Source organism: Anguilla anguilla, chromosome 4, assembly GCF_013347855.1.
Source record: "Anguilla anguilla isolate fAngAng1 chromosome 4, fAngAng1.pri, whole genome shotgun sequence".
NCBI lineage: Eukaryota > Metazoa > Chordata > Actinopteri > Anguilliformes > Anguillidae > Anguilla > Anguilla anguilla.
This window is the reverse complement of record NC_049204.1, coordinates 22,624,084-22,641,951: the sequence shown is the minus strand read 5'-3', so window position 1 is coordinate 22,641,951 and position 17,868 is coordinate 22,624,084. Positions and strand designations below refer to the sequence as shown.

At 45.1% G+C, this 17,868-nt stretch overlaps 1 protein-coding gene across 8 annotated transcripts in view; it reads left to right on the top strand.

Annotated features, from left to right (window-relative positions):
* Positions 1-17,868, top strand: part of LOC118224633 (cAMP-specific 3',5'-cyclic phosphodiesterase 4D-like) — a 92,562-nt gene that overhangs the window by 35,771 nt on the left and 38,923 nt on the right. Inside the window, exon 1 of one of the 8 annotated variants that reach the window (XM_035412206.1) lies at positions 1,069-1,560. The exons of 5 other annotated variants lie outside the window; for them this stretch is intronic. In XM_035412206.1, the coding sequence (XP_035268097.1) occupies positions 1,331-1,560 (230 nt within the window). In that variant the 5' untranslated portion in view covers positions 1,069-1,330. Of the gene's footprint in view, positions 1-1,068; positions 1,561-8,256; positions 9,665-17,868 lie in introns of those variants that run through there. 2 more of the 8 variants (XM_035412209.1, XM_035412213.1) reach the window with 2 other exon arrangements.

Below are 17,868 nucleotides of genomic sequence, written 5' to 3'. Positions count from 1 at the left end.
GAACGAGGGAAAGCTAATGCTAATTGTGTGTGATTTCACTCCTTTTCAGTGTTTTTTTTGTACACTGTGTTAAAATCCTGAAATGACAGTTCTTTATAGACAAGTAGAGGTTTCTAGGCAAGCGGTTTAAGAATGTGCCTGCACTAAAGTGGGAAGTAATCCTGTAATATAGCCTTCATATGTGTGTGCCAGTATCACAACGTACACCTATCAATGTAGTAATTATGCATTCGGTTCATTTAGCACCATTAACTTTCCAGATCTTATTCAGTTTAAGGCAATTAATATTGCAGTGGAATAGCACAGCTATCAAACGTATTATTATTATTTTTTCCTGGAGATGCACTTTGATTGCCCAGAAGCTAGAGGAGCAGGGCACAAGCGGGAGAGAAATCTGCTCTGTATTCTCAGGCTCATTTCCATGGCGGAGTCCTTGAAAAACAATGAGGTCTTAGGTTATTTTCCCTGGAAGGAGAGCACGCTCAGCTGGGACTCGCAAGATCGAACGGTGGGGGTTTTTTTTTTGTTTTTTGTTTTTTTTGCCCCCCCTCCGATAAACAAAACCCACAGGGGGTAGGCTCCCGGGTCACAGATCCTGAGCCATCGTGACGCTGGCAGCCCTCTTTGCTCTTATCTTTCTCTCTTTTTTTTTATAGTCCTCACCTCTCATGTGACTGTTTCTCGCAAACTTTGAACATGTGAAAAAGAAACCGCGGTACGTGATAAAAAGCGGGGCCAGAATGGAAGGGTCTGAGCGCGTGTTTGTGGGGAGGATCGGGGAGCGAAAGGGCCGCTGGTTTGTGTTTACGTGCTGATGGGCTGAGAGAGGAAGTCATTATAAAGTAAACTTTTTTTTTGAAAATGGACGTGTCCTCTGCGGGCTACCCTGCTCGTTGGAAGCGGGGGGGGCTGTTCTACTGCAGTGCAAACTTACTATAATTCATCTGGCCATATTTAGTCTGCGGGTGGGAAGGGTTTGTAGCTATGTAAACAAACCAGTTCAGAGGGGAGGGCTTGCACTCTAATATTGACTGTGTTTGTCAGGAGGGACGGTGATTTTGGAAGCGAGGTTGGCTGTTTCCGAAAGGGAGAAGGTTTAAAATGAGGACAGGAGTAGCACATTTCTAGCTGATCTGTTTCCAGATAGGTCTGTTTAGCGCCAGCGCCAGCATGGACGCCGTGCTTATGGAAACAAGGCCTGCAGTATCTCTCCCGCTGAACTCGGGAAACTTTCTTCCCTAAAGTTGAGCGGGTCTGCGCGGCAGGGAGCGGGACAGACGGAAGCCGCGGGCCAGCGGTAGCGGACGGGACCGAGGCGGCGCGGGACGGCATGAGCGAGGTGGTCTGGGAGGACCCGGAGGAGCCGGGCTCCCCCACGGGGACCCCGGCCGTCAAGCCCAAGCCCAGGTCCTCCGGAGCGTCCCCCGCCGGCTCGCCCAGGCCGTCGCCCCGGAACTCTCCGCTCAACTCCCCGCGGAACTCCCCGCTGCTCTTCCGGAAGCTGATGATGAACCGCAGCCTGGCCCTGCAGCGGCGCTTCACGCTGGCTCACACGCCCAGGTAGAGTTCAGCCTCGGCGCGGCTCCCTGCCTTTCATCGGCTCGCTGCTTATCTCTCCGTTTGTCGCCACTCTCGGCTGCGTACCTCTTATCTCTCGCGCTCCGAGGAATCCTTGACTGGGTCTTCCTTTGAGAAGCCAACCTGCCGGCGATCTCGGCCAGTGGCATTGTGATAATCAGGCTTCTTTTCGCAAAACATCACACCGCCGCCTGTGACGCTCGCATTCGTCACGTAAGTCGGGGTCACAAGGCAGCTTTGCGCGCCCCAGCACAGAGCCACTTGGCCTGTTCTGAAGGTAACTCCCAGTTGTAGTGATCAGTAGTGGCTCTAGGAATGGATCTAAGTGAGGTTCTGTACTGCTCCATGAATGTGTTCCTTTGTTTCTGGCCGAGAGAAAAAGACCCGAGGTGTTCTGGTTGCAGTGCAGCATCAGGCTGTTCCCGTGTGCCGTTCTGTTGCTATTTTGCAAACAGTAACCTGAGTCGGCAAAACAAGAATCCTTTCAATCTCTGGATATTTCTATCAAATGATTTCTTGGCCGAGGCACAGCCCTTTTTTGCCAGTCCTCCTAGTTTATTTGGTCAACATCTGCCTGCGCAACTACTCCGCGTTTTACTCTACCAGGGGAACAGAGGCAGCCGAAACAAGCCAGCTGTCCTAAGAAGATCCCCCCCCCCACCCCACCCCAACCTCAGAGAAGCAGAGAGACACACAGAGGGGACTGAAGAGCGAAGGGGGCCCTGTTTAAGCCTCAGGGACACCAATCTAAACACTCTCCCTCCGCGCGCTGCGCGCTTCTCCTCCCGTCCCCTTTTCTGGACTTTGTTTGCTTTGAGTTAATGGGTAGATGCGGCTCGGCGCTCGTGACGGTTTCGAGCTCGCTCTTCAGTTAATAAGCTTTCCTCCCCTGCCGCGCGCCTCACTCACTCTTCATTAATTTGCGGTGGATCATTCCTTCCTGCCCAAAGGACACTGTTCCCTGGGTTCGTACGAGCAGAAACCGTATTAAAATGTTTATGTGAAGTGCACAGTTGACCTCAGATGATTCACATTGCTAAGTGCTGCTGCGGTTCAGTGCAGTTCAGTATGAGCTCTTCAGTAAGGCATAGAGCATGTCCCCGAGATCAGTGGAAAGCTGTTTTTAAACGGATGAGTCTGGTAAATTAGAAAAACATGTAATTTTTTAAGCCATACCCCTTTGAAATATCACTGTCTTTGTAATCATACCACATTCCAGTTAATATCAGATATTCATATTGGCCTCATTATCGTAAATTGTGTTACTGCCACCCAGTTTAAATTGTTTAATTCCTCATTGTGCTGTAATGTCACATTTTAAAGAATTAATGAAATTCGGTGTGAAATTATGAGTGAAAAACACTACAGTGATTTGAGTTTTTCACTAATTGCGATTATTCAAATGTGGTCTGATTTGTGTGCTGTAGAAGTTGATCTGTGTGATGATTACAGCATAGCAGGCTGCGTGTGATGTCACAAAGGTTGTCTAGGAAACTCAAAGCAGCGTTTACCTGTATTTTCCCAAAGAACAGCTTCTGTCAGTATGAAGTTTCTTCTGTATATGAGCCATGTTACATTTTGAAGATGAGTTAGAGCGGTTCTGTGCAGCAGACCACTGGAAGGCCCTACTTTTCTGCTTTTTTAAGGAGTTTTGTACGTACACGCAGAAGAGGTACAGTGGTATGTGCTTTGGAATGGTTTTCAGTACTAGGTTTTGGAACCCAGACTGAAAATCATGTAAAAGTCATACTGTAGGTGGCAAACAGATATTAGAGGTGTTGCATAGAGCAACCATTCAGAATGAAACAGATGTGCGTCTAGCTTAGCTGTGGATTTGGTTTACAAATGGGCTGTCAATTCAGTGACAAGTAGAAAAACTGCAGTGCATTCGTCATGAACAGTCTTCCCATACAGCCATGGGAAGGGGACAGGTGCTCCAGAAATCTGTTTTCAAATGTTACTCTTTTTTTAATCTGCTGTTTGGATGTCCTTGAGACATGGTGGAGTGTTCGGGTTTGACGACCGAGGATCAGACAGGAAAGTAAAAGACAAATGTGAAACGTAATGTGGAAAAAATCAGTGGTGTTGTTAGGACTGCGATCTGTGCCTTGTCAGTACCAAAATTACCCAGATGGGTGAGGATTAGCCGCACAGTTCGGCCTGGCCTTGCAGAGCCCAATCACAAAGCAGAATCTCCTGTCATTCCATTATCTCCCATTCTCGCTGTTGATTTAGGGCTGATTAATAAACTAAACCATCTGCTGTAGTTGGCTGTGGTTGAGTGCCCTCAGCTTGAACATTTTGTGCATTCTCTCTGTTTTCAGTCATTGTATCATGTGGTTTTAACCTGCCCAGGGACTGCAGCCGAAAATTAGCCTTGGCTAACTCTGCTGCAGTACATCAAATGGCCATATCTGTGTTAAGCACCGTACATGGTCCCTGACAAATAAATGAAATAAATAGAACTGATTTGCGTGTGTGTGTCTGTCTGTGTGTTTTTGTGTGTGTGCGCATGTGTTTTTGTGTGTATGTGTATTTGTGGTACAGTACATGTTTGTGGGTAAATGGATATATCTTCAAACTAACAGATATTGCTGGAATTTAGCTTGTGTCTATATCTGATCCTTTTCGCATAGATTTAGTTCTGAAACATAATTTAAAGGAATTGTGTACATAGTTGTACCCAAAAACGCAAATTTACTGTGCCATAAACCATTTTATGGTCTTATAAATTCTTGTCACAACTACCTTTTCATCTGTGTGTTTGTCATAAGATTTCTTTTTTCTATTTTGCACCTCACCATTAAAATAATATTGGTTTCCTACTTCTGATTGAAAGATGTTAATAAACAGTAAATCACCATGGTTTATTAGTGTCTTATGTAGAAATAGGCAATTCAATTTAAATATTTGACTGGTTACTTGTGGTAGTGCCGTGTAAACTATAATTTTATTAAATATATAATTTTACATAAGTGTAATGTTCAGCTGGACATTAAAGCCAAAGCACAGTTTATCACTCAGGAACTAAAACTAGGCAAGCTGTGTAAAAGGTAATCAATAGCAGAATAGTTATGGAAGGGATGGAACGAAAACAGACCTGCACATGTGTCTGAAGTAGTACAAGCAGCCGTGGTGTTCTGGAGGGAGGAGGCTCAGATCCCGGCATAAATTATTTGCTTTAGTGTCACCAAAGATAAATGAAGCTGGAACGGCAGGGAGGATGTAGACGTTGTTTCACAGGGACCCTTTAAAGGCTTCTGGAGGTGCTGTGGTTAGCGAGGGTCTGTGGAACATAAACACGTGGCAGAATAAACACAATGACGCTCTATCAGTGAGCAGCTGTGTGATTTCTCCTGTCAGCACAGTGCTTAAAGTGCATGTGTCCCTGTTGCATGTGCGTACATGTGCCTGTAGCTTGTGAACATGTGACTTACAAAGCATGTGTGCATGTATGGGTTTGTCAGAGAAACACATTGCTTAGACAGAGGACGTGCGGTAGATTTTTATTTTACTTTAATTTGAAAGTTTATGGTCGACCTAAACCCATTGTTATCGAGGAGGTTTTTAGAAAAATGCATTTCTCCTTACAGCTAATACAGTTAAGGCAAGGATTACAATGCACACTAAGATAAAACTTGTGAGTCAGATATCTAGTCAAACGTAGTCAGTTAGAGGTTATAGTAAATGGGTAACTAAATATTCTATTAGCACTGTGTTAAGAACATACATTACTTAATATATTAAAGATTTAGTAAGTAACCAATAAAAATAGATTAAAGAATAACCGAAACCACGTAAGATTCAGATGTCGTACAACCAACCGACGTTGAATCTCATGAGATCAATAACACAAGAAACAAGAATGGAGATTTTTAAATGGGGTATAATTTGTGATGGATTTGATGTGATTTCTTAATGTGTTCCAGTTATGTGAGGTATTTCAACAAAAAGCATTCTTTCCTGATTCTTTCTGCTTTAGGAGCTGAAAATTGATATTTTCTGTTGCCTTAATGAATTAAAGCTGTCATATTCAGTCAACAAGTCTTGACAGGCATTTGGAAATCAGAGACCCCCACAGGAGATGGCTGGAAGGGATATATTTGTGATGGTGTATATTTACATACTCATCTACACAACCGAGATTAAGCTGCATTGTATGTGCTTGTTCATATGAATTTAATTAATTCCATATGACTCGTGTGTTTCATTGCCTCCTCTGTTCAAATCTGGTCAGATACCATCTTATAAGGCTATTTGTTTTGATCAGATGTCCGACGCTATTGCATGAAGTCAGTTTCCTCTGACATATTGTTCGTCGCCCCACCTTTGCGGAAAATCACATTGGAGATGATAACGCAGGATAGGAAATCACAGGCCGAATCAGAAGTGCTGTTCTAAGCTGGCGTCCCTGCAGCGCATGTGATTACCCGTGTGATTGTGTGCTCTCCCCCGCGACCTCTGCTTTTTAGCATCGCTGGAGCCACAGAGCCACGGGCTCCCCCTCAGCTTCCACGCCCATGACGAGAGGCAGACCAGAGCCTCCACGGTCTATTCCTGGGCCCCTTCTCTGGACTGAGAAGTAACGCTGAGAACCAAAAAAATTTTTGGAAAAAGGGAAAAAAACTGCTGTTGGTAAATTTGTATTCGGTTTGTGAGTTTTGCAGAAGCCCAGGCATGACCATAAGTAATACGTGAATGAAAGTAACGCAGAATTTCTTCTGTTCGGCATTACAGAATGGCACTTGTTACAGTGAATAGCGCTCCAGAAGCTTGTATATTTCAGATTAAGTTGTTCATATCTTTTTAATTTTCTTGACTGCTAGCCTTTTTGGGACACCAGAAAAAGACCAGGTTCTAATGGGAAAAAAGGGGCATTGATCAAAAGGAAACATGAATCACTGTATCAATGCCAGCTAGATAATTAGCATTTAAGTACTTTCTTTGGCCTCTCTATTGATTTTGTAGCTGTTGCTGTGCTTTATAATAGCAATATCACTGAAACCCCAGGGGAAAACATGTTAGCTTGCAGTGTACCCTTGAACGGCTCATCAGCAGTGGAGTGTCTCGTAAACTTTAACAAGATTAGACATGTTCATTTTATCCTGTCCAAACATCGGCCCCACCGTAAAACAAAGCTGTATTTCATCTTTTATTTAGAAAGAAATCCAGGAAAATTCAGTGCACTAATACTTCAGTATTGTGTCCATAAACATGTAGACCTACGGACTAGATTTGTGAGGAAAATAATCAGTGAGTTTCTTAAACTTTCCTAAACTAAATATTTTTTTTCCCTTAACTCAACATGCAAGAATAGAGCTTGCTACAGTTAATGTTTTCAACATAACAACACTGATTGTTGTAAGCTAATTTGTTAAACAACAAAAATTTAATGTGAATGGAGAATACTTCTGCATTATATCTGCCAAACTGTAGTGCGTCACGGTGTTGATTTTGGTAAAGTGGTTCCATAAGGATCCAAAACCATAGAGACTCAGTAAAAACAGGGTTGAATCAATATCTTCAATATCAATCATATACTGGTAGTTCCTGAAACGAACAGCAGAGGGCGCAGCAGAGTTTTTGTGGGTGGATAATTTAGTTGGGGGCAGAAAGGCGGGTTGTTTTCTGGCACTGTGTCTTGGCAGTGAGGTTAGGCAGGCCTGAAATTTAAGTTTTAACCTACAGTATTTACTTTCACTTCCAGCTCTGGCCTAACAAACAGAGATTCCCTCTTTCTGTAAAACCCTGTGGTGACTGACAGGTTGACAAGCATTTATTTGTGTCAGTTTCATGCTCTAATGAGTCTGTTTGATCTCCCTGCAACTCTGACTTGGACAGAAGGACTGAGGCTTACTATTTTGGTTGGCATGTTGGAAAAAGCAGAGCAGAGTGCACACTGCAATATGAAGAGTTCCAAACCCATATGCTACATCAGAATTCCAACAGAACTGAGCTGAGGAAGAGAGCTGGCCTAGACCTAAGTCCTTCACAGAAATGCTTTTGAGTGGGGGTGATCAAATGGGATTGTCAAATAGAGTAGTGAGGAAAATATGACAGGAATAAAGAAAAAGACAACATGGATGAAGAAAGGAAAGCAAAAGAGGAAAAGAGAGAGAAAAGAAAAGCAGACTTGTTTACTGTATGCCACTGCAATAGCGTGTGTATTTTCCCCCAGTGTGTTTGAATGTACAGGTAATGTTAACAGTAGAATGGCAGGACAACATTCCAGAACTTGCAGTCAAATCCAAAACCTGTTTAGTTAGAGCCGACACATACCTGCTGCACTGTTTCCGTCTTAAACCACCCCCTCATCCATGTGTCAATTATGAGGAACTTACGGAAACAAAAGCTCTGAACTTTAAGGGCCTGGCTTCTAGCAGGGCAGAGTGTAGTGCTGGAAATGTGCACGTTCATGAAATGGACGGGGATTTGAAACTCATCAAAAAATGCATGCTGTAGGGTGTCTACACAGGCCTTCCTCGTCAGCTCTGTATGGAAAACGAACTTAAATCGAACGCTGCTCTTGGGAAGAATGTGTTAAATGTTCAGTGCATATCCCCACCCCCACTGCCCTCACCCCCCCTCCCCCAACTCCCCTCCACACACACACCACACACACGCCCCTCCCCTTATCTATTTGAGCTAACAATACCCACTGTCATTATTTAGCTGCAGGGCGAGCGAGTTGCTGGCTTGTTGGAGAGCATGTCGATTCCATGTGTCAGGGGGAGCCCGTGTGGGCAGGCCGAGCCGGGGCGCCCGGTGTGAGCGCACGTCAGGCGGGAGGGTCTCGGGCAAGTCTGGACTCCCAGACCACGCGCCGGAAAACAAGACCTCGGAACCCCGGCGTCTCCCGAAGGTCTCGAGAGCGTCGTCACGCCCACTTCCTTCTGAGCACGCTCAGTTCGCTCCGCCTGGGTCCCTTCAGCGCTGCGTGGAAACAGGCGTGCGTCAGTGGCCGGCGGTGGGGAAATTTTTCCGTTCCAGCTCGCGGATATCCATTAAAAGAAGGAAGTTAACATGGATACTTGATGGGACTGAAGGGATTGTGCCAGGCCGCTTTGCAGAGAGGAATAGATTTTTTAAAAATATTTAACTTTTCCCATTTCTCTTTCTCATCGCTGGTAAATCTGAGGGATTTAGCTTTTCTTTACGATGAACAGGGCTTATTTGTTGGACTGAGGAGAATAGAGTGACTTGGGAAGAACCATATTTGGAGGGATTAACTCCATTACTCTGCAGTTGAAAGGCAGAAGGAATTTGCCATTCCTCATGTAGGCATGAGCAAGTCAGTATTTAAGATTGACCATGTCTGTGCAATGGTAGGCACCCAAGCGAATCAAGCAGAGAAGTAGCTGCAAATGTGCGCTGCCAGCCGATATCATCCACGAACGGCAGAGTGAAATCAGCCCTGCCTGCCGGATATTAAACACTATAGGTTTTGTGTGTCACCCTGAGCCTTGTCGGGACTTGTACTCCATGGACTCCTCCTCGTTTTTGGAAGCAGCTGCTCCCAACACCTCACAGCCCATGTGAGGGCGGACGTTTCCTTTAGTCCTCAAGCACATCACTGGGTGCCCAGCCTCCTTTATAGGAGGTCCCTTTCAATGGACCTGAAAGTACCGCCACAAAAAAAAAGAAAAACTCTGAAGGGCAAATGAACCAGAGAATTTGCACAGAGTCTCATTTCCTCCCTCTGCTTAGGATCCTGCCTTTCGGGTTGTCGTTTTTACGGCAGTTTGCCTTAATGCTGATTTTGCGAGGAGATATTCGCCTGTGAAGAAGGTGTCCTCTCCCGCGGCGCCCCGGGCCGGGCTGGAGGCTGTCGACGGGCACCGCGCTCCAGCTCTCTTTGTCTTCCTCGACACCGCGCGCTTTGGGGACAGGCTGTAGAGGACCATTGGAAAGCATGCCTTCCGGTTCATTCTTTTGCAGCCATCCAAAGCCCTCTACACGCTTCTTCTGCTGGTGACGACTGGCAGTCGTGCCGATAAGCTGCAGCTATGATGAATAAAGACTCTCGCTTCCCCAGGAAGGGTATGCTGTTAAACCATGGTTCTGCTCGGAGGCACTCTTGCATAGGGTATGTACCCTTTAACCTTCATTTTGTATCACATTTCCTCTGTCATCATAGCATATCGGATTTCCATTTACTTTTCGCGTCTGAAAGACTTTATATTTATACAAGCAAATAACTTGTGTATTTACCAAGAGTCACCGTTGTGCGTAGAAACAAAGTCTGAGGAAAACTTGTTGAAACTTGAAGGTATAGAATACCTCACTTTCCCGCTGACAGTGGCAGTCATCGGTAGTTGAAAAGGACGTCCCTAAACTATATGGGAGCACAGGACTACGTGTGTAACTCTACCTGCCTGCTCAATGAGTTCTCAGATCGTTGGGAGACGTCTTGTGGCTTCCCTGCATATGCTGATGAAACTCATCACTCCACCAAGCCACCAGCCTCTTGTTGTCTGGCTCTTTAAAGCTCTTGCACTAGTGCTCCGGTTCATTTGGCTCCCTTTAAAAGCCCCATCTCTGCTGGGAATGCAGAACGCTGGAGGGAATTAAACCTGGTGTATTTATAGCCATGCAGAAAATTTTGCTCTGCAAATTGGAGTGGCCCCAGAATATGCCCCTGTGTTGTAAACCGCTGATGGTCATGGTGACCAGATGGGCACTAAAGCCTGACAGATCCTCGAGAGTGGCCACACACATACCTTCAGCAGGCTTCATGTTATCCTATTGTTTTGGCCCTGCACATGACAGATACAAATCTGTCTTTCATCACGCAGCGAAGGAGTTCACTAAAAAACACTGTACTGTACACTCTACAGTACTGTACTATAGTGCCCTATGTGTATGAATGCAGCCAAAGTCATACTGAAACTGTGACTCTTGGTAGGACACATCAAAATAAAGTTGATGCGATATATATGGATGCTATATCTCTTAGCAGTAGACTTGTGTGTTGGACATTTCCTAAACATCTTGTAATTCAGATGTTATTTGTGATTTTTGTGCAGTATTAGAAATATAAATTAGTTGTTCATTGCCTTTATGATACTACAGAACCTGCATGGGTTGCTGTATGTTTACAGCTTGTTGTGGATTTTGGAATTGGAGGGGTTGGGACAGGGTGGCAGTGTTGTGTATGTGGGAACGCATTGTTGCATTGTGCGAGTGTTTGTAACTGGTTTTAGTGGGTTCCTTTGGTTGTGTGTGTGTTTGCAGCTGGTTTTAATGGGTTCCTTTGGTTGTGTGTGTGTCTGTAGCTGGTTTTAGTGGGTTCCTTTGGTTGTGTGTGTGTTTGTAGCTGGTTTTAATGGGTTCCTTTGGTTGTGTGTGTGTTTGTAGCTGGTTTTAGTGGGTTCCTTTGGTTGCGTGTGTGTTTGTAGCTGATTTTAGTGGGTTCCTTTGGTTGTGTGTGTGTTTGTAGCTGGGCTTAGTGGGTTCCTTTGGTTGTGTGTGTGTGTTTATAGCTGGTTTTAGTGGGTTCCTTGTGTTACATGTGTGTTTATAGTTAGTTTTAGTGGGTTTCTTGCGTTGCGTGTGTGGTGTTTGTTTGAGGGAGTTATGGGATGCCACTGCTCTGTGTGTTTGTGCACTTGGCAGTGATGGAGATTGGCTGCCCTGGGGGGAGGAGAGCCAGGCGATCGATGGCACCGTTAGTGTCCACTGATGTCGAATCTGATGGAAGGGGGGGTTACGGGGTGCTTAGGCACATTGTGATCCCATTTTGGGATACAACTTTTTCTGTTTCGCAAGTACCATTTATGGGGCTCTCCCCCACCTCACAAGCACATTACAGTCTGTACTGAAGTGCTTTAGTGTTTTGTGGGTTATTTGGATTGGTCTTGGAGCTGGAGCAGAATTAATTTTCCAACTCAATGCCAGAGCACGGCAGGGCATTGAGGATTTTCTCTTTGGTCATCTTTAACTGGATTGCCTGTATGGGTGAACCTGTACTCGCGTTACTTGCCGATATATTGGAAATGAGAGCCGAAAGCAGCTTTTGATTAAAATGTAACGCGGTCCCGCCCTGCTTTTAAAAAAAAAAAAAACTTTTTTGGAGCGATTCAAAGCACCGTGCCGTTACTTACAGTGTTAACCCCGCGCGGTGCCTCAAGGCCTTCTCCAACCCCTTCCAGATGTGCTGATGTCATAATCACATGAACACATCAAAGGCGCGGCCTTCTAAGCAAGCCGGCGGTCAGATGAGAGCGGAGTTCCAGAGTGGCGTACTAATTATCTCCACGGCGTAGTCCAAACATTCCATCGCAGCGCAGAAATGAGATTCCCATCCCTCAGGATGAAGCCTTTTAGCCTGCCGGAATACCGAACAATTGAAGCTATGAGGAATAGAGGGGAAGGGGAGGGGCTTACAGTGGGGAATGGCTGGCTGAGGTGGTTTATCAGGATTAGCAGCAAGCCTGGGGGAATTGGCTGCATGTTTCTGGGGATACTGGTTTTGATCCTCTTTCTTCAGCTGTCAAAAACTCCCCAAAAACTGCCTGCGAACGTGTTCCGAGGCAAAATAATGGTAAAAAGCGTTGGCCCCTGCCAAACTTTTCCCTCATGGTCCCGTCGCAGCTTCCCACAGTCGCGGTTTGGTTCCGCTCACAAGGGAAGCCTTTTTCACGCTCAAAAACAACAGTTCACCCCCTCCCCCCACCCGGGGCTCAGACAAACAGCTGCCTGTGCTCCAGCGGTTTGCAGATGTGGCTCTCCACAATGAGTGGTCTGATGCGGGCTCTGCAGAGCAACACCTGCCGCTGCTCTCAGATGAATGGCCTGTTGTGACGGGCGATCCCCCCCTCCCCCCCCCACTCCTGCTCTCCTGTGCTGGGGGAGGCTCAGAGGACACAGCTGGCCGGACTGGCTGGTTAATCGCGTGTGTCAGTCTGTCAGATAATGGCAAAGTTAAGGGGCCTTAAAGATGGTTGGAGAGCTTTAACCGTAGAAGTCTTCACAACCACTTGTGTGAGATAATTCAGCTAGCCCTGAATACGGGTGTTAGTCTAAGGGCCTGATTTACTAAGAACTGTAGCATGTGCAAAAACATTTTAGCTCACACAAAACTAATAACACAACCAATGATTGGTGCAAAACAAACACCGTGACCAATCATGGGTCAGGTTATTGCTTATGTGTGTGCTAAAAAGGGCTTAGCACATGCTAAAAGTCTTAGTGAATCAGGGCCAAAGTCGAAGAACTGCAGAATACACAGTGAGGGAAACCATTCAGCCCATCCAGGCTCATAATTTATCTTCAGACTGGAGGGTGTCCACAGTGTACAGCCTGGGTTTGAATATTCATTGGGTCTCTGCCACTGCTAGGGCCTTGGGTCTGTGAGAACAAGTTTCTTGATCTGCAAGTCCAAATTTCTGCGCTTCCCTCCCCGCCCTTAATGCCATGCTGAAGGTAAGGTGTGCGTCACAATGTTGCTGTATTTCCTGGAAAGTGATACGACAGCGATTAAGGCAGCAGCAGTGTCACTGTGGCCAAAGCCGAGGAACAGCGCTTCGGTTGCTACGGCTGACAGAGCCGCACGCTGATCTGCGAGCGCCCGCTTGTGTCAATTCAGTGTCCCGTGCGTTCGGCACGAACGACTCCCCCGCTCACTCAAACGCCCATCGATTTCGATGGCTCCGTTCCAAATGAAACAATGCTCTTATAGAGCTGCCCCCTTTCACTTGGCTCCTCTTCAGCTGTACAGTTTTTATAATGTAAAATTGACTTTTATATAGTAGAATTTTATTTAAAAAAACATTTAAAATCTGTTAGTGGCAGCATTTTTTGTTTACCTACCACATGATGATCGGAATGACTTACGGTGTTCAGTTGTTTGTATTGTATGGTATAGTATTTACATTTTTCAGGCACAGTATGCCTCTCAATACTAAACCTTTTCAGCTATTTCAGCACTACAGTGGCAAAATGGATTGTTTTGTACTAATAAACTTGTCCTTTGTGTAATATTGTGATACTTGTAAATGCTTTGATTGTTCCAAATTTCCACAAGGGGGTGCAAGAGTCTAAGCTGAAGACTCTTACTGCACTGGAGACACTGTAAGGTATCCTATTGTAAAAAAAAAAAGAAAGAAAAAATACAAAAACATGTATTATTGATATTTCAAAACTTCTGTAATACACTATTATATGTGCAACAGTTTATCCAGCCCCCACTGTATATTTTGTTGCTTAGTTTTATCAAAAAGTAATAATTTGCTGATTTGCAGGGGTTTGGGCCAGGATATAATGAGAAGCACATTCTTTGTGAAATGTGCAGTATGAATAAAATGTAATAGATTGATTAAATTCAATACACTTTTCAGGCCGTGCACACCTACATAAATACATTAACATGTACACACCTGCTCATACTGTATCGTGGTGCTTCTATTGCTGTTATATGGCTTTTGTAAGTTGCTCTCCTGGCACTTGCTGTGCCTGTAAGCCGGGGTGTGCCTAGCACATTATTCAGCCCATGGGTGCAGGCACGGAATATCTGCATGCCAGGGATCTCTGGGTATGGTTCCCCAGCGGGAGGCCATGTGGCACGGAGCATGGCACATTCTTGGCCAGCCTCCTTGTGTCTTTTTCATGAGCAGCGTTCTGTCTCTGGCACATCGCTGGTTCTTTATACGGATCACACATGGTGTCCTGGTAAACGGCAGTGCCCTGGGCCCACGCCATCTTCTACCAAGGCAAATGCCTGTCCCAGAGCCCAGTGACTCTTCTTGGACCTCCTTCCTCCAGCTGGAATTGACCTTTTCCACTGGAACTGTACTTTTTTTTTTTACTCCCATCTTACCTGCGGTAATGTTCTGGAATTTTCTACCCTGTACTCTGCAGTGGACAGGTGGATTTGATTTGACTGTCTACGGTGCAGGTCTATTTTAGTTCATTTGTAGCAAGTGTGAAGGTCAAGCTCTAGCAGTAAACCTCTGTCATTGCATCAGTGGCAGCGTCATTCCTCACAAATCATTTTCTGATAGATCCTCCAGCCTGACTTCTAATGATAATGACTTCCCAATCCCAGATGACAGGTTAAGGGGGTGGCTGGGCTTTAGCTATCTCCTACTCTTTGTTTTGAATACGGAATAAGGCAAAGCTAGTTTAAATTTTCTTTTGGATTGGCAAGGTTCCTCAAAATGGACACAGCGCAAGGTTTCACTACCAAATGTGAGACAAGTGAAAGTATATTGTAGGTTTCCTGATTGAACAGTCACTGCACTTTGTGCTGTTTCTGGTGCAACATTCTCTTTCCCTCATTATTTTGAATTACAGTACAACTACTGCCTGGCATTGTGTCCAGAAGAGCCAAGATTATTTCAATCAAAGGCAAACCCCGCAAATAGCTGTGAAAAAATTTCCTGTGGACCACTTAGGTATATTTTACTGCAAAGACCTTATAAACACTCTGCTCCTTTTATCTGCTCAAACATGGATAAGTGTTTAGATGACAAATTCTTATCAGTCTTTGTGTATCATCCTGTAAAATTTAGCCAAGCCATTGGCCAGAGGCTGGCCCTTCCCATTGTTTGCTTATACTGGTCTCTGTCTTCTTAAGATACCAGTGAAACCACACAGAGAGAAACGTACCAGGCCTAAACATGGGAGTCTGGCAGACCTCAGCCGTCCTGCGGCCTCCAGCTCAGCTGTGGGAGGTGTGTGTGTGTGTGTGTGTGTGTGTGTGTCTGTGTTTTGCACTGTGAGGACCGGCCGGTTAATGCCTGTACTTTTGCTGTAAGGAGAGGCCTGCATCTGCATTGATGCGTCACATGTGAAGCTCTCTCCCAGGCTCTCATTCTTCATCCCCCGAGACTTTCAGGTCAATGGGGCTTTTGCTGATCATATTTGCTCAAATGTACTATCCATCTGCATAATGCATGATTAGTCACTGGTCCGAAAAGCCGTTTATTTTTGCCCCGAAAAGTTGTGCAGCGGATTGGCCAACCATATAAGGAGCGATGATTCAGAACAACACTTGAGACTGTTTCTTGCAAACAGCTGAGAAGAGGGGGGAACACAAGAATATGGGGGAAAAAAGCATTTCATATTTTTAATATTGTGAGTGGCTAAATATAGGATGATTTTTATGTCAGTACAGTTTAAATAATTACAGTGTTCCATGGCTGCTAAGGTTTAATGCTCAAATAATCAACCCCCACTATTCCTGAAGTGTGCTGCATGAAACCATTAATTCTCTATGGATAATAACTGACTGGAGAGATATGTACTCTGTCAGCTTGCAAAATGAATACAATGAATGTGTGATGTTCCATATTTTATACAGGGCTCCTATGCTCCGCTCTGTGGAAACTGAATTGATTACACAGAACAAATCTGGCTTGGTTTTCTCTGAGATCAATTCACATAAGCAGATATTCTGAGGGCTTTTTCTCCTCACAGGTTTAGCATCCTTGTCCGTCTTTGAGGGGGCAGTGAGAGCTGACCTGCCTTGCTGTGGGTGTATGATCCACTAGATGGCCAAAATTATGTGGACGCCTGACATCCAACATCTCCAATATCCATTAATATGGAGTTGGTCTACCCTTTGTCTGCTATTACAACCTCCACTCCTCTGTGAAGACTTTATACTAGACGTTGGAGCATCGCTGCAGGGATTTGCTTCCATTCAGCCAGAAGAGCATCAGTGAGGTCAGGCACTGATTGGGTGATTAGGCCTGGCGCGCAGTTGGCTTTCCAACTGATCCCAAAGGTGTTGGATGGAGTTGAGGTCAGGGCTCTGTGCAGGCCAGTCAAGTTCTTCCACACCATTCTTGACAAAACCATTTCTATCAACCTTGCTGTGTGTCCAGGGGGCTCTGTCATGCTGAAACATGAAAGAGCCTTCCCCAAACTGTTGGGGATACACAAAATCCTCTAGAATGTGATTGCATGCTGTAGCATTAAGATTTGCCTTCACTGGTACAAAGGACCTAGCCCAAACCAGGAAAAATATCCCCAGACCAAGGGGTGTCCAGATACATTTGGTCATGTAGTGTACGAGCTGTGCTGAATTTGCGTGGGGTAAGTCAATGCCATTTTACACGTCATCCAAAACCAGAGCGGTCCAGGCACCTGAGCTTTGTTTTTCACACCACCTGTGAAACATCACGCATTGTTCCAGCACCACGCTGTTCACCGGGCAGGGAACAAGCTGAAAGCAGTGCTTCCAAACCCACTGCACTGTGGGATCTGTTTGGTTCTGAGCTCAAAAAAAGGCGCATGTTGCTGTCAGACTCAATGTATTTTAATCTTCCAGGAAACTCCCTTTTGTGAGTCCTGCATTTTGACTGTGCCTGTAATTTTCTCTCTTTTTTCAGCTTTTTGTTTCGTGATTGGTCCTCTCCACATTCTGTATGAGATTGGTCCGCTCCACATTCTGTTGTGATTGGTCCTCTCCACATTCTGTGTATGATTGGTTCTCTCCACACTCTGTATGAGATTGTTCCTCTCCACATTCTATCTGTGATTGGTCCTCTCAACATTCTGTATCGCTAGGGACAGTGTGATCAAGTAATAGACAAATATTAGTGGAAGATGTTCCTGGCGTCTTTTTTTGTTTGACTTTTGGGGTACAGTATCAGAAGTACACTGACTAAGCAGAAAGGGTGAAATGGAACACTTGTTATCTACAAGCTGAGAGCTTGTAGCTGAAGTTTAACTGTGTTGACGCAGTAAGGTTTTGTAAGTAATGTAACCTTTTTTGACTCACAGGCCAGGGTGACATAGAGCTATATAACTGCGAGGTGGAATTATGCGCTTTAAATCTTTGACATTTTCCCACACGCTTTCAGGTTTAGCTGTTTTTACTATTCTACCGTTGTGGACTGTACCACTTTTCTGGGGTAGGCTGAAAATGTGTGACCGACCACAGGACATCTTTATGACCGGGCTGGTTTGAGGCTTCTGTGCCATTGTGGAGATTTAGTGCTCCCTGCTATTGCCAGATGTCATTTTGCTTATGTGATCTCTCTAAATTATAGCTACATCTTAAAAGTGTGGGTAGAGATATTACCTGTACCCTCTCCTTCCTTTGTTCAATATCCAAGCCAACCAGGAAAAAGCCAGCAGTACAGCTGAAAGGTCTGGGTAATTGATTCCCTTGTCAGCGGCCACAGAGGAGATGGGCAGAGCAGTAGACTCACCTTCCTGAACCAGACCCTGAGACAGATTACGAAGCGATTAGCCGGACTTGAGAAAACGACAAAAACATTTCCTTTGAATAAAACTAATGGAATTCAAGCAGAAAGGTTAGGGAAAGCACATTCATTTACG